This window comes from Serinus canaria, chromosome 4A (assembly GCF_022539315.1).
Source record: "Serinus canaria isolate serCan28SL12 chromosome 4A, serCan2020, whole genome shotgun sequence".
Lineage (NCBI taxonomy): Eukaryota > Metazoa > Chordata > Aves > Passeriformes > Fringillidae > Serinus > Serinus canaria.
In genome coordinates this window covers 16,856,430-16,872,584 of record NC_066318.1, presented here as the reverse complement: position 1 = coordinate 16,872,584, position 16,155 = coordinate 16,856,430, and the positions used below count along the sequence as shown (strand labels likewise).

The following is a 16,155-nucleotide window of genomic DNA, read 5'->3' as shown; positions in this document are numbered from 1 at the left end:
ACACCACAGCTCCTTCTCAAAAGCAGAAAAAAGCAGCATTCACTGAGGCCAGCCCCATTACCAAAACCACAGAGTCCATTTTCAGCTGCAGAATACACCATTTCCTCCCTTTATCACAAGTGCTCTCTCACAGTGAGCTTTCAGGGCACTCCTGAGCTATTTAACGATTCCCTTTCTAAAGGAGATGTCCTCAGCAGCTCTCAGTTTCCCCACAGGACATCTTGAACGTGTTGCCTTGGTCACCTTTGTTCTGCTGGCCCCAGCTGTGTTGCATTAAGCAGGCAGTGAGCTGCCAGTGCCCCTGGCACCAAGAATCACCCTGGGTACCAACCAGAGCCAGCTGTTACCTCCCAAATGCTGCACAAGTCAAACCTTGCCAGAATTCATCCCCTCTAAACCTGCCATTGGTCCCTGCAAGCACTCCATCTTCTGCTCCACTATCACACCTGTTTCCTTCTCCATGAACTTCAGTTTCAGCCTAGAGAGCAGAAAAACTGTTGGAAAAAAGGAGCATTATTTTCATCTCACCATGGGAAAAAAGGAAAATCCCAAAAGCCCAGCATCATGGCCACCTCAAGTGAAAGGTAAACATGAATTCAGCATTCACCTGCATGAGGTGTGACTGTTTAAACTTAAGCAATAGGGAACTGGATGGTTTTAGAAGGACAGAATAAATTATAAGTGAAAAAGTTTATGGGAAGCATTTTACCAGCTGGGCAGGAAAATAAGCCTCAGCAGTGCTGAGCTGTTCCAGGTAAATCTACAATGCTAACAAGATTCTACCTCCAGAAACACCAGGAGTTGATCTGTCTAGAACTCCAGGAATCCAAGATTTTCACAGCACGACAGCTGTCAAAGACAAGCCAAAATCATGTAATCTTTATACTATCAGCTGGCTACATAAGCATCTCTCTAGTGCTGACATTCTGGGATGTAATTCTCCACATAAACACATAGAGGCTACTAATCCAGTCTACTCACCCATACTCAGTTTACTCTCTCTATACAGACAGGCTGTGATGAACATGTTGAAACAACAGTGGAAGAAAAGAGGTTGGCTTGTTTTATGTCAAAATTCAAAAGACACAGGAGCATGGATTAGACTAAAAATTTTATTGAAACTTGTCCAAAATCCAGTCAGGCACAATTAATCCATTCCACTAAGGCTCATCGTTCTGTATGGCATAGAAAAATGCATCTCAATGAGTTGAAACATCAAACAATGAAATTAGAATGTTAAGGCACTTGAGATGTGTATTAATTCAGCAAAACTGCATAAGAATAACATTCTGCTCAGAGTGATACAATCCCTTCTGAGATTTCATTTCCAACATCCAGATTCTGTAACCCCTTGGGAGAGGAGAGACAGAAGCAGGAGACAAAAGTCTCTCTGCCTACGAACCTCAAAGGCCACCAGAGCCTACAGAAGGAAGTGTTACTGAATCAGGCTGCAAAGATTTCCTGTAGCATAACTGCTGAATTGCACAACAGTTTCTGCTGAGGCACAATGTCTTCCACTCAAGAATTCTTAAGGCAAAGTATCTTTGTGAGGTGAGAGAACAAAAGGGGAGAGCAAGCAGCACATGCATTCAATTGTAAGGCTATCAAGTGTGTCCTGGGGTAACAATGTTTATCCCAGGAGCAGACATCTCTGTCCAAAGGATAAAAATGTGGAGAAAACAAGTGGAGAATGCAAGAACTTATACAGTGACCAGAAATCTGGCATCTGTTGGTTTGCCAGGGCTCTAGGCAGTAACTTGAAAGCCAATTAGCAGCTCTGAATTCATGCAACACACAGACAGTTACATTTGTACTTTTGGTTCATATTTTTAAGAGTGTGAGTGTTGGCCAGTCTAAGAATTCTTTTTCCAGCTTTGAGTCAAAACTTGCAACTTAAACATTGCCATTTCAGCATTTGGCAAAGAAAGATTTAACTAATTAATAACTGTTCAACATGTTGAAAACTCCCCCTTCATCTGTGAAACACCCTCTTGCAATATACAGCAGTTGAGAACTCTTCTCAAAAATGAGACACAGCTCTAGGATTTGCACATTCCACACTGGAACCTGGAGCATGCTCCAAGGGTTGCACACAGACTGAAGGAAAAGATTTCCAGGTACATGGAGCTGTTTCCTCAACCATGAAAAGGCACGACAGAGAAGCTGCTGTCACCTGCTATGCACAAACAGGAAATAAGGTGATAATTCAAGGGGAAAAAAACAAAACCATGGAAAACAGATTATCCAAATGAATTGAAAGTACCATTTCTAGTTAGTCCATGGAAATGTAGTTTTAAGCATTATGTTCTGAATTTTGCTAGAAGTAGAGCTGCTTAAGAAGATGTAAAGCTTATGAAAGAGATTGCATCTTAACACTCTGTGTCCTTCAGAGCAAACTGCTTGCTGTATTTAAGGCACTACATTGTCTTTGGTTCAGTGTTTTACTGTCTCAGTGTAAGCAGAGGTAGCACAAACCACACATGTTGAGCTCCTCATTCCACCACATCCAAGTTCAGAGCCACCACCTTCCTGATGTTACAGACTGGAATCCTTTAGCTCATTAGGAAACTGCAAAGAGCAAAATAACAAATATTAATTTTTTAAGAAACAAAGGTGTGCAACATTCCACTTAGCTTTTATAAATGCCAAGAAAATCAGAGTGAGAAATGGGCCTGATTTTGCTACAACAAAAGTTGTAAAAGAAAAACCAAAACCACTTAAAAATGAGTTTCTAATAACTCAAAACCAAAGACAAGCACATCTTCCATTCAATAAAGTCAGCAGGAGTACCTAAGACCATTGAAGAAACCAGAATAAAAGCTGACTAGTTATTAAACAGGGAATAATTTCAGCTGTCTTTTGCTCTTGAGAAAAGTCTTCATAAAATAACAGGGTTTATTATTTAGATATTTTTAAATGAGAAGACATTTCTCATAGAGAAGGCATAATATCTGTCTGTGGGTTTAGCTTTACAGACAAATTCAGCTCACTGCAGATGGTGAAATCATTAGAAACTGGTCCTTTAATATGTACTTATTGCTTCAAAATGCAGAAAAGCTAGCAAACACACCCAAGGTATCTGTACCAGTCAGACATACAGAAGTGGTCAACTAACAGCTCTGGACTCCTTACACAAGCAATCCCCAAATGCAGGCAGCTTTAGAGCATCAGGCATCCTCCCTGCTCTCACAAAGAAGGATTAATAATGAAGATGTATGAATATAGAAGAGAGAAAAATAGGGGGGAAATACATTTGTTGGCAGTATAAACTGGCTGAAATATTCTGAAAATAGAAGTCTTTTATAACATGCAATGGCATGAAAAGTAGAGTTTGCTTTGGTTAGATTGAAAAATCACAATATCCATGTAACACTCTTATTCCTGCTGACTTTATCAACCAATATTGCTACTCTGAGAAACCAGTGGAGCATTTTTAGAGAAGTATTTCCTGCCAAATGAGCCAGCAGAGCAGGGGCTGCAGGGCCCAGGCTGCCATACCTGTAGGGGTAGCCGTGGTACTTGGATCTGAAGACAGACAGCAGCCAGCTGAAGAACAGCACCACCAAGCCAATGCCAGCAATGCACATTACTGCAAGAGATGCACAGGGAGAGGCTGAGATGGGACAGCTGCCCCTGCAAACACCCCAGGGACTCAGGTTTCCAAAGCCTTCTTCAATGTTTACAGATTTGGTCAGATGAGGGCTCATGTCATTGATAAATACAAAATTAACACCAATTTTACATCAATTTTATATAAGTGCTTTGAGAAAAAAATCCCTTCTTCTCCCTCTTACAAAACACTGCAAAGCATCTTTATCTCTCTCCATCTGCCAAAAGGATTTATCTTACAGTTTGCTAAGCAACTCCAAAAACTGTCAAATATCCAAATGATTCTGTCAGCTTAGAGGTGGGGAGTGGACAAAGCCCCCCAGTGCACCATTTCTGTTAAATGGTGTATCAAACCTCACTGAATGTGCCTTTGCTCAGAGAGCAAACTGTCAGTACTTACTTTTTCTTTTCCCCACATCCATGTCAGAAGTAGCAGCTTCGTGGAGAAGGACCATTCCTAAAGTAACTCCACCATCTACAAATGCTGTTTAAGGCTAACCAACAAAAGTACAATAGACTCAAAACAACACTCCTAATCCCCTAAATTCAGTTCCCACACCATACCTGGGGCATTAAAACTTACTGGAAAAATCAAACACTTCCCAGCCAAATTAGCAACTATGGGGGAAAAAAAAGAATAACTGAAAGACATTCATCATGTCAGCTTTTAAAAGAAAATAAATGCAAAGTTTAAAATATAATCTGGAAAGTCTTCAGGCAAAATGAAAAATATGCATTTATTATCTCAGCTTGCAATGCAGCAGCATTCCTTCCCAAAGTTTGGTCCACTCCTACTGCTGTTCTCCACTGGAAAATCTCCAAATTAATTCAGCTTCTGCATTCACTCAGCCAAGAGAACAATAGAACACATGCAGTATTTAATCCAACATCCAAGGCTGTCTTTCAAGTGGCAATATTTCTTTGCTAATTCTTCAAATTTAAAAAAATAAAGATTAAATTTAAAGAAGCACAGACAACACAAAAGGCCTGATATTTGCCAAGAATGAATCCTTGCAAAGCAAAGTAGTGAATCCAGTGGAATGAAAGACAGAATTCCCACAGATTTCATTCCATTTCACTACTAATGTCCAGTCCCAAATCTCTTCCTGAAAGGAAAAATTCTCATCACTGACTGCATCAGGACCATCAGGAATCTTTCAATTTCAGACACAGCTCACCTTCAGCACAGGAGGAAAGTGACTTGAACCCACAGAAACCTCACCAAATTTAATAATTTAAAATGTCTCCAGGGGAGACATTTAGGTGGGTTGGGTCTGATGGACAACAATAACACAAATATCAACAAAAAGTTTCTACTTTGAATTTGACCAAGTGGATCAAAAATACAGTAATAGAAAAAGATCCGAAGTTTTCATACAAGTGCCTGTTTTAAATTTAAAAAATTAAATAGAAGAAAAGGTCCTGAATAAAAAATAAAGGAATGCTGACACAGGTGACAAGACACAGAAGAAAAGCTCCAGCCAGAAATGACCAAAGTTACAAATGGTGGATCAAAAACATACATGTGGGAATAGAAAAACAGAACTTTGAATTTTAAGGTATTCTTAAGACCCCAAAGAAGCATTATGTGTACAAATGAGGAAAGTAAAAGCTCTCAATCTGAAAATTTCCACTTGTCTTTCTTGACTGCATGGCAAAATCCTGCATCACTAGTCGGAACAAATGGTAAGATTATAAAAAGGTAAGCAAAGAAATAAAAGATCAGTGACAGAGGAATGAATTCAACACCAAAGCAAGAAATAAGTGACATTGAAAAGAGACATGCACAGAGGAACAGGGAGTATGCTGGAGAATCTTCTGATTCCACAGAGATCCACAATTTTAGTGATGTATTCAGCCTGGTATTTAAACAAGAAGGTGAGAAAGCAGTAAATATTTTTCTACTCAAAGATCAGAGGCACAGGAAAAGCACAGTTGGCAGTGCAGAAAGGTTTTACAAGCTTCTGCTTCAGTGTTAGGTGGCAATTAAAGCCATGACAAAGCACCACAGAAAAGGCAGCAGCATTTGCTGACTAAAAATCTGTCACCAACCACATGCCTCTCCCAGGAAGGATACTGAACAGCAGAACTATATGTGTTTCTGCCACAAACTGGGCTTGGCTGCTTCCATGGATATAATTCTGTAAGAGACAAAGAGTAATTAGATTTAGAAAAGACTGGAGACATAATTAACAACAGCTATAGAGCCTGGAACTGGGGCTTGCATTGGGTATTTTTACAGGAAAGAGCAGAAGTTGGAGCATGAACAATTTCAGCTGCTGATCACGGATTTTTGGGGGAGCTGCAACAGAAGCAAAGATCCTTCTTCTATTACCATGCACAATCAGCCTCAGATTATACAGCAAGTGCAAGTGCAGCTACAACCTTTGTGGTCCAGATTCTCAGCCCAGCTGAGTAAAATACCACCAGATTAGTCCCTCCTGCATCATAATGGGATCCAAATCTAATCCATTCCCTGACTGAGATTCTTAGGTTGTGTACAATGCTGCTTAGCTTAGGGGCAATCCCTTCAATCTGTGTGTGAACCAAACATTTGGAATTTTTTTCACTTCTGGCTTAACAGAAAAATTGAAATTTGTGAAAAAATTCCATTTTTTAATCCCTATGGGACACCCTATTATGGCCATGATGTCGTATCTAAGGAAAAAAAAAGTTTTATCCACTTTCTACAGAAGAATACAGAGAGCCTGACCCATCTAACCAGGCCCAAAAGGACCTTTCATCAAATTAATTCCCTGAGTAAAAACATGAAAAAAACCAGTATGTGATGTGTAAGCACCTGAGCAGATGCAATGCTCTCTGAACACTGTGACTACTTTCACATCTCATTCTATGTTATCAACAGAGCAGTATGTTTCAAATAATGTTAAAGAAATTTTTCCCAAGAAAGAGGCTTCATAAATCTGAGGTCACTAGATATTAATTGACCTCAAGAATCTTGAGGAAAGATGGTTTTACATGGAAGTCATTACATGAGTGTGTGAGTTAACAAGACCAGGTTAAAACATAATTGCCAGGCTCAGCAACAGGAATTTCAGCATCTAAGACTGAACCTATAAATACCTTTATTGTGCTGTAAGCAATTTAGAACCATCACATCCCTTCACCATTGGAGATACAACACAGGTGCAAGAAATGTTGATTTGCCTTGCTTACTGCAGGAGAGGTTGGTCTCACCCACAAAGAGAGAAGCCAAAAGCAGAATTTGCACTCTGGTTTGTCTCTTAGTATCAGCCTTATTCAGCAGAAAAGAATGTGAAGGCAACACTCACCACTTGTCCTGTATGGGGATTCTTATGAGCATAGGGGGGCCCTCTGATGTGGTTCCACATCTGGCCTGATGTCATTGCTAACACAAAACACTGAAAAGGAAAGAAGGAATGCTATTTAATAAAGATTTTCTTTTATTTTTAATTTAACCTGATATCTTTTCACTTCATACCAAAATGTACTGGTTTGGAACACAGGCTAAGAATTGTCCCACATTCTCTTTGTACAAAAGGCATTCAGTGAGCTGAAGGGACTAAGATCACATAATGTTATAAATCTATGAAAAAGCAAAACTAACTCTACCTCATTTCCCTCTACCAGTTTTAAGAAGCTTGAAATATAGAAGCTTTTGAAAACTTGAACTGCTAAAAAAGTCAGTGTTGTAGGGAAACAAGTCATGGTGACTCACCAGAGCAGCAAAGGCCCAGCCAGTTTTATTGTAGAGAAAATCCAGATTGCTGCCCCGCAAATACACGAGGCCTCCGATGACAGCCAGCAGCAGCCCCAGCATCAAGGGTCCAGCATAGTTTGGTGGCCTTATCACACGGATCTGAGCAGAGCACAAGGGAATTATTTTCTCTCAGTAGGATTAGACATCATACCTGCACTCCTGCTGAAAAACCCACAACACATTGAGTGGAAAAACTATGGCACACACATGTTTTCTAGGTAATAAATCTGACTCGGGAGGTAAGCAATGCTTCTTCCAGCGGTACTGTAACTTCAGTTTCACACAACTTTACCCTGTTCAATAATTTAGAGATTGTTTTCCTTCCACAGGAACAGAGAGCGAGAAGGAAGAACATGAGTTTTACCATCTTCTCAAATACAGCATTACACAAAACACCAGCATAGAGACTGTAAGGAAATTCAAAGATGCAGTTGTGAGTCTGAACTAGATTTTGTAGATGAGCTCTGCAGAGCAGCTCAGGAGGCACAGAACACAAGTGATGTTTCCCAGCTGGCCCTGCACAGGGGGTGCAGAGGGAAGGGATGCTGGCCCTGCACAGGGGGTGGTGCTGAGGGAGGGGGTGCTGGCCCTGCACAGGGGGTGGTGCTGAGGGAAGGTGTATTGTAAATGCAGGTACACCGACGAGGGGAGAGAATGATTCATCTGATTCCATGTTCTCAGAAGGCTAATTTATTGCTTTATTATACTATATTATATAAAAAAATACTATCCTATACTAAATAATATAGAAAGGATACTTACTAAATGCTAAAAAAATAATAATGAAAACTTATGACTTTCTACTGACACAGCTTGGCCCTAATTGGCCAATGAGTGAAAACAACTCACAGCAGAAACCAACCAGGCAATCACCTTTTAGTAAACAATCTCCAAACACATTCCACGTGAGACAACATAGGAGGAGCAAATGAGATAAGAATTGTTCTCCTTTTCTCTGAGGCCTCTCTCACTACCTTTCAGCTTCCCAGGAGAAAAACCCTGGGCAAAGGAATTTTTTCAGAGAACGAATGACACAAAGGTGTAATGGCTCTGCACAAGGGTGCTGAGGGAAGGGGTGCTGGCCCTGTACAGGGAAGGGGTGCTGACACTGGTCAGGTGTCTGTACTCACGTGGACATCTGTCCTGTCGGCCACCCAGCGTGCCAGCTGCTCCGCCGCGAAGCCGCGCACCTGCAGCTCGTAGGTGTCCCCCCGCTTGGGCTTCCCCTTGGCAGGGAAGTTAATGAAAGTGGGGGCAGAATTCATGTTCAGCTGCAGGGAGAGAGTTCACAGAGGATATAGCCTATGAAAGGATTATTTAGTGACACAATTCTATGCCATTTCTGGCTTGCAATGTTGTTACTGAATCAGCAAAGTTAGCGCTTTGATTCAATGGCCATGACTATTAAAAAAAAACAGTAGGCAGCACACAGCTTGCGTTTCTGTATGCCATGCACATTTTTTGACTCTGTTTTTTCTCCAAATACTACTTTTGATAAAGAAACATGCAAAATAACAATCCATGGTTCTAAAATATGGCATTCTAGGAAGGCCATAGCTTGATGAATGCATTTTTAATGTAACACTAAGGAAAAAATTAACAAGAGGAATAAAAAGACATCTCTCTTCAACTCTCCAGTTCAAAAGCATCCATTTAATAAAATATCACTGCCCAAACTGTGTGGCTGTTAAATAGAGATTAGTACCTCTTAAAAAAAATAGTTAACATCTGCAAGTCTGTAATGAACTATTAATGTGACTTACAATTCCAAGTGTACATAGAATGTTCTCACAGCTGGAGAACAAAAAAAATGTGGTCACACATTGTTAATAGAAGAGAAAAATGGCTGGGTACTTGAAAAGAAATACCAAAAGCCTAATTTATCATTCTCTTGTAATCTAAAAATTGTAATAGCTGCTCCTAATGACATCAGTGCTTTCTATCTTGCCTCTTCACATACCACAGAATTCCATTAAGAATTACACCATAAGTTATTACAGGAGACAAACCCAGGGAAAAAAGTCAAAGAAACCAATTCACTCCTTGTACCTATTCCACATCTGTCAGTTCTGTTAATATTCTTACCTACATGCTCAAGCCACCTTTCTTTCAAGAGTGACAGCTTTTAACTTTTCATTCCTTTGTTCACAGGTACACTAAATTATTTAACATCTTTACCTTCTTTCCCAAAACCCAAACTAAAACCAGTGTTAGAACAGAAAAAGACATTACCATCTGAAACACGTCTGAGCCTTCGTCAAAATCTACCATAGCAAAAAAAATCCTGTTGGTAAATGCACTGGAATACCTCCAGGAGTTTGCCAGAATCTGGTACTCCTCATCAGCTTGCCTGGAAAACACACCAAGTGAGAGCTGTGTCATGGGTTTGTCCACAGCACTTGTGCAAGCTGTAAAGCAGCTGAGGGAGCTATGCCCACCCACCCCATCCATGCGTGCATCCCACACCCACACCATTAATTTTCTGGGGTTCAGAAGAATGTTTAAGTGTTAATGAACTCATTTAAGAACAGACACTCATCTACCACCAGGGGAAGCATTTGCACCTGCTTTTTAAAAGGAAGGGCAAGATTTGTTGAATCCACGAACACAAGCTGAGGTAATTTCTAACTGAAAGGTGAACTGGAACTTAGCTACTCATGATCTGCCAGTACAAGAGCACCAAAGTGTGGCCAGGTGTGCCCTTTCTTCCAGGTCAGAGGGTGGGAAACCAATAATTTCAATGGAGTAGGTATAAAAAACACCCTTACAGACCTCTGCCACTTCCAGATTAATAGAGAAAAGCTATAATATGGTTAAGGATCCAGGATATTGGAATTGTAAATAAGTGCCAAGCAATATATTAAATAAAAACAATATTTAAGCTCCATGGCCAGCAATAATTCTACAAACATTTATTCAGCAGCTTATGCCTGGAAAGTTGAGCTGTCACTGTGTCTTTCTCCAGAGTAAACACTCATTCTGCAAAGCAGGGATTATTTTAGGAGGGAGACAAAACTGAGGATTATGTTTCCTCACAAAGACATTACACACATACTACCACACATTAAATTGCAAAGACAATTCAACTGTAACTTGCCCATGTTTATTCCTCCCACCTGTGTCAAAGTGCAACTCTGTTCTTAAATTTAGTCTCCTACAAAGCATCAGATGACTTTCAAGTTCTAATTTAGGACTAAAGGAGCTCATACTTGCACACAACACACTGTCTATGAGGCTGAAGGGCAGTGAACATCACAATCACTGAGTAGTTCCTGGGAGGAGCCTTCACCAGGCGCCGGAATTTGTCTCCATTCATTCGGATCACGGATCTCTTACTGGCCCACTCCATCAGCTGGTTCACTTTTTCTGATAACACCATCTGAAAATCAGGTCAGAGCAACTGTTGGGTTGTTTTATTTTCTCCCAGTCTCACAGTACAGTCTTAGAAGGTTTTAGCTTTGATACAACAAATATCTGCGCTGCTTTCCATAATGCCACCCAGGTAATGTGACACTTCAGTAAGATTCTGCAAGGCTACAGAAGCTTTGGACAGTCATGTTCACACAATTCATTAACTTCAGCCACCCAGTAACACACAGAGTTTTAAGCACTCAGCATGCCCAGGCTGGTGAAGACCCTCAGCTCAGCAGCCCCTCCTCACAGTAGCTGTAGGATTTCTTTCAGGTGTGCCAACCACCTCCGTCCCCTCCACAGCCTTTTTCCTATACTAAGCATCAAACGCTTTCAGCTTTCAAAAACTGTGGCAGTGGAATCAACACCAGAGATGGAACCAATCTCAACCTCTCATTTTCAGCACTGCTGGAAACAAGGAACCATAATTCAGAATATATTTGAAAAACTCAGGAGTGCTCAACACTAAAATACTCTTTAAAAAGGAGACAATCAATTCCAAACATTTTAAGAAGGGGCGTTAGTTTGACAAACTCACAAATGTTACATTTATCACAAAGCACTTCTCTACTCATTAACACCGTTCTTCAGATAAATATGCTAGTGGAAATTATCATAATATATCCTGAATTGGAAGAGAGCCATTAGGAGCATCAAAGTCCAACTCCTGACCATGCACAGGACAGCCCCAAAAACCTCCCTATAACAATAATAATAATAATAAATTATTATTCTCTGACTTACGACCGACACAAGTAAACACACTTATATGGAAGGATTTTTCTAAACCCTGCAAGTCAAGTGCGTGGAATTAAGTTGCACCTTAGCGACTAGAACCAAAGACCACTCATCCTGCCCCCCGCAAATCCCATACACTCGGAAGACAACATTCGTACAGTGCTCCTAACAAGATCTGAAGAACCTGGAATCGAGGACCTTCCCTCCCTGCGGGCTCCCCTCAGAGCCGGCCGAACCTTAGGGCGGGGACCAGTATAAGGCCAGGCCACCCCCCCGGGCCCTGGCCGGTCCTGCCCTCATCCCGCTCAGAAAGAACCCGCCCCGGCGCAGCACGGGGACTCCGGGCGACTCTCACCTCCTTCCGCCTCTGCCCCGCGGCGCCGGGCCCGCCACATCCCGCCAGCAGCAGCAGCACCAGCGACAGCAGCGGCACCGGCAGCGCCGCCATGGCCGCCCCACTTCGCCCGCCCCGCCCCGCCGGCTGTGAGGCCCCGCCCTCGAGACACCGATTGGCCGAGGCTCAGGCTCGAGCGTCCTTGCCGGTCTTCGATTGGCTGAGCCTGTGGGAGCGCGGCGAGCTGGAGCCGTGCCATTGGTGGAGCCCTGAGGGGCGGCGGGGCGGGCCCTGAGGGAGGGGCGGAGCGGGCCCTGAGGGAGGAAAGTGTGGCGGGAGCCCAGAGCACCGTGGCAGCTGTAGGGGTCCCTCAGCCGCTTCACAGAACCCGTGCGGCTCGAAGGCATCTCTGCAGGTCGCCCGAGACATGGGCTCCCGGCAGTGACACAGTGTTGCCCGCAAAGATACCTGATTCGCTACCCGGTGTGCAACAAGCCAATAATTACGCTCAGAGATTGATTTATATCAAAGTTGTGCTAGCCTTGAGTGCTCAGTGGTGTTCCACAAATCAAACACGCCAATTCTCAAAACTTTTTACTGTTTATGGGTTTTAACAAACAAATTTGTGTTCACTGGGTACAAGTAATGTAGTTCTCTTATTAATTATTATTCTATCTTCTATGGGCCAATTCTTCTCTTTGATTCCCATACTAATTAGTGCACAGGTTGTGACTTTCTTTTCTTTTTGGTCGTGGGTTGGTGGTCATGATCTGCCCCTGCTGGAATTCCCTTTCCTCGGTTGGAACTGATTTCAGCCCTGTTGCTGAGTTGGCTTTGTTAGTCTCTTTGTTAGTCTCTTCCTTATCATGGGAGTGCTGCAAAATGTCCTTGTGGGCCATAAATTCTGCATTCTTTGTGTCTGCAATCAGTGGCACATCCTCCTTCCCAAGCTTTGTTAACCTCCCTCTAAGCCTGAGATAATTGAAAAATGTCAAGCCCTAAACCTTAGGGTTTTTCCCCCAACATCTGGACGTCACTTAGAGCTTGATACCTGCTGTTTCATTTATTAAATCTCCTCCCTTGTTGATTAGGCTGGAAAGCACACAAAGATCAAACATCAAAGAACATCCTTTCTTAAGAAAATTTTACATAATCCACGTATTGAAACAACACAAATGCTTGCAGATGGGTTTTGAGTATCTCCAAAGAGAGGGATTCCACACCTTGCCTAGGTAGCTGTTCCAGTGCTCTGCCACCCTCAGGGTAATGAAGTACTCCCTCTTGCCTCAGATACATGCTTCATGTTATACACACACGCTATATATTGCTGGGTTGTGTGTTACAAATATTGTTAAAATCCAAATGCACAGGGGAATGCCTCAGCAGGTGTGTGCTGGGTTAAAGCTCTGATGCAGAATCTCCAGGGAGGGATAAGGATTTGCTCACGCCTCAGGTTTAATTTTTAAATTATTTCTGACTTCTATTTGCACTGAAATCCCAAATTTTTTTTCGCGATTTTTTTTAACTAGCAAATTGAAACTGACCCACACAACGTGGAAAAAAAAGAAAAAGATGTGTCAGAAGTGGGATTCGAACCCACGCCTCCATACGGAGACCAGAACACCCAACACCCGCCACGGGAAGGCGCGGAACGCCTTGAGTCTGGCGCCTTAGACCACTCGGCCATCCTGACACTGCGCTACGCTCTGCGTCTGTAACGTCCTTAGCACTGTTACCACAGCCGTACTCTCTTCTCTGTGTGCCTTAGCCCATCACAGAGAGCTCGTCTGTACCCCAGAGGTGCCGGGCAGCAGCCAGGGAACGGCCAGCTCGGCCCAGCCCGGCCGCGGAGCTCCGCCGCAGCGAGGAGGAGCCCGGCGTTACCCACAGGCCCCTGCAGCGCCGCCACTTCCGCCGCGACCATTTTGTTCTTCACTGGCGTCAAGGGTACGCGCTCGGCTCTCATCATGTTCCCGGTGGCCAGGGCCGCGCAGAGACTCGTCGGTAAGCGCAGGGGCGGCTCTCGGGGTGTGGGGGGTTCCTCAGGGGTTTTCCCGATTTGTGCCCTCCCCTGTCAGGGCTGTCCCTTAGCCCCCCACTCGCTGTCTACCGGGGACGGTCGTGAAGGCACCTCAGGGGCTGCGGACGGCTCTGGCGTCCTTCGCCTCCCGCTTTTTTTATTTCTTTCAGCCTTTTTTTAATCTCGTATTTGTCTTTTGGTATAGGACGCTCTCCTTGGTGCTTTCTTTCCCTAGTACGTAAAGGCACATTCTGGCCTGGTGGCGTGCGGTGACAAGGGGCAGCCATACCCAGCCCTTAAAGTCAAGGTTAGAGTCGGCCCTTCAGCGATACAGACCCCGCAGGAGCTGTTCTCTGCTCCTGCTCATGCCGAGGTGCCGGCACCTAAAATAAGTGTTTCTCAAATGATACTCAGCTTTTTTTATGTTTAAAAAAACGCCTTCTGCAGAATTAGAGCATGCGAGGGATGTAGTAACATGGGTATCACCATCTCTAATCACGGCTGGGTAAAAATGCAAACCATTGACTTGAGACTGAAAGGGTTTATTTTGTAATATCTTTATGCACACATCACCCTCTCATCAAATGCCTTGTACACAACCAATGGGCAATCTGCCTTTTGTAGCTTTTGTTTTGATTTTTCACTGTTGCCTTCTCTTTAATAAGTGTACCTCTTATAACGTACACTTATAATGTACATCATCTGAAGATATCACTTTGTATTTTTTTCTCTATTATTTATCTCATGCCCACGGGTTATTTCAGTTTCCTTCCTCCACTCCCTTCAAAAAAAAAAAAAAAAAAATCCTGAGGGAATGAGGCAGGTATTACCCCATAATTTAATGGTGAGCTTGATCCTGACATTACTTAGGTACACGCACTGCCAGGATAGATGTATTTGCATATAGAAATCTAAAAATGCTTAGCACTAAACAAAATATTTTATTGAGAAACAGTAATACTAAAGGAAACATATTCATGAAAAAATTAATTTAGGGGAATTTTTTCCCTGGAATTAGACGTAAGGAATAACTTTCTAGAGAGAAATTGAGAGAGCTGAAAAAAAATTAAAGTAATTTTGTATATCCTGTGTTTTGGAGTAATTCCAGAGTTGTAAAACCAAATTAATATTTTTCCAGCATTTTTAGTCTTTTAACAGGAACACTTGCCTGTCTGTTTGTGGGAGATGAGGACTGGGAATGGTTTGAGCATGTATTTGAGTTGATTTCTGTACTTGTTGACCCTCCTCAGCTCGTGGAATCCAGCACACTGCAGTCAGAGGAGCTCATGGCAAGCACGAACCCACCTTCCACGATAAATATGGAACCATGGTCCTCCTTGGGGGAGCCGGCATGTTCGCTGCTGTCTGGACCTATGTGAGTTGGTTTTGTCACATCTCCCTTGTGACTCGACTGAAGACTTTAAAAGTGTCTGTTTTGCCTGTTTGAAATAAATTCAGTGGTCAGAATTTAGGAGCTTCTTACATAAGCAAACAGTGATGGGATAGAGGGGAAAGTTCTTTTAATTGCCAGCTTGATTTTGAGATGTTACTCAAATTTCTGCATCAGTATATTGCCTGATTTGAAAATGTATCAGAAACAGAAGTGTTCTCTATTTTACTTGGGATTTTAAACCTCTACAGATACAGCTTTCAGCAGCAAAACTTCTGGATGAAAATACCAATATGGTGGTGGGCTTTTAATTCCAGATTCTTTCTTCTACAGTTGGGTATTTTGAAACAGAAAACTGAAACATTGAAATACTATTCAATATAAATATATTCTACTTTTTAAATTAAAAAGTTAAGGAGATGTCATGTTCTAATTACAAGAAATCTGAGCTGAAAACAATAAAAATAACCTTATGTCTGAAGGTTTATTTGATTTAAGAATTAATAATCTTGATTTTTGTCCCTTTACAGGTGTTCACAACGCTGAAAATTGAGTGGGGCATTTCACCTGTTGGCAGAGTCACTCCCAGTGAATGGAGGGAGTAACAGCCTCTGCTTCTAATGAACTGGTCTAAACTTTCACTGAGAAAATGGTCATGTAGTGGCATTTGCTCCCTGATTACCACTTGGACAGTGGCATTCCTGGTCTAATAAACATACTAGAAACCTGTCTGGCTCTTCCAGGTTTCCTCTGTGCTCTGCTTTTGCTGAAGTGTAAGAAATAGTGTAAAAACTCCAAGTAATTTACACAGTCCCAGTTGCTGTAGAGATCACTGGTGGATAAAGGACAAGTCCAGAACTTTGTTTTTATTTAGCCAGGGGTGTGTGTGCACCAACCTCACTGCATTCCCA

General features: G+C 42.4%; 2 protein-coding genes and 1 non-coding gene across 3 annotated transcripts; 1 reads left to right on the top strand and 2 right to left on the bottom strand.

Annotated features, from left to right (window-relative positions):
- Positions 1-1,094: 1,094 nt before the first annotated feature.
- MAGT1 (magnesium transporter 1) lies at positions 1,095-11,968 on the bottom strand. The gene is made up of 10 exons (XM_009090298.4): positions 11,856-11,968; positions 10,561-10,730; positions 9,584-9,701; positions 8,482-8,622; positions 7,310-7,450; positions 6,903-6,992; positions 5,687-5,750; positions 4,010-4,084; positions 3,499-3,589; positions 1,095-2,568 (listed from the first exon to the last, which is right to left on the bottom strand). Exons 1-10 carry the CDS (start codon positions 11,946-11,948, stop codon positions 2,553-2,555), a joined length of 999 nt encoding a protein of 332 aa, XP_009088546.1. The 5' UTR covers positions 11,949-11,968; the 3' UTR covers positions 1,095-2,552.
- Positions 11,969-13,409: 1,441 nt separating this feature from the next.
- TRNAL-CAA (transfer RNA leucine (anticodon CAA)) lies at positions 13,410-13,527 on the bottom strand. Its single transcript has 2 exons — positions 13,490-13,527; positions 13,410-13,455 (listed from the first exon to the last, which is right to left on the bottom strand). It is a non-coding gene; the product is annotated as a tRNA-Leu (tRNA).
- Positions 13,528-13,681: 154 nt separating this feature from the next.
- On the top strand, positions 13,682-15,973 carry LOC103816343 (cytochrome c oxidase subunit 7B, mitochondrial). The gene is made up of 3 exons (XM_009090299.3): positions 13,682-13,838; positions 15,105-15,229; positions 15,775-15,973. The coding sequence occupies exons 1-3, from the start codon at positions 13,802-13,804 to the stop codon at positions 15,847-15,849; spliced, it is 237 nt and encodes a 78-aa protein (XP_009088547.1). The 5' UTR covers positions 13,682-13,801; the 3' UTR covers positions 15,850-15,973.
- Positions 15,974-16,155: the final 182 nt, after the last annotated feature.

Excerpts from the sequence above, each read along its gene's own strand:
- LOC103816343 (XM_009090299.3), top strand. The coding sequence starts at position 13,802 with ATGTTCCCGGTGGCCAGGGCCGCGCAGAGACTCGTCG. Across the intron at positions 13,839-15,104 it reads GGCCGCGCAGAGACTCGTCG|CTCGTGGAATCCAGCACACT; the intron begins GTAAGCGCAGGG and ends GACCCTCCTCAG. Across the intron at positions 15,230-15,774 it reads TCGCTGCTGTCTGGACCTAT|GTGTTCACAACGCTGAAAAT; the intron begins GTGAGTTGGTTT and ends GTCCCTTTACAG.
- MAGT1 (XM_009090298.4), bottom strand. The coding sequence starts at position 11,948 with ATGGCGGCGCTGCCGGTGCCGCTGCTGTCGCTGGTGCTGCTGCTGCTG. Across the intron at positions 10,731-11,855 it reads CGGGGCAGAGGCGGAAGGAG|ATGGTGTTATCAGAAAAAGT; the intron begins GTGAGAGTCGCC and ends CCTGATTTTCAG. Across the intron at positions 4,085-5,686 it reads ACATATAGTTCTGCTGTTCA|ATGGTGGAGTTACTTTAGGA; the intron begins GTATCCTTCCTG and ends CAGCATTTGTAG.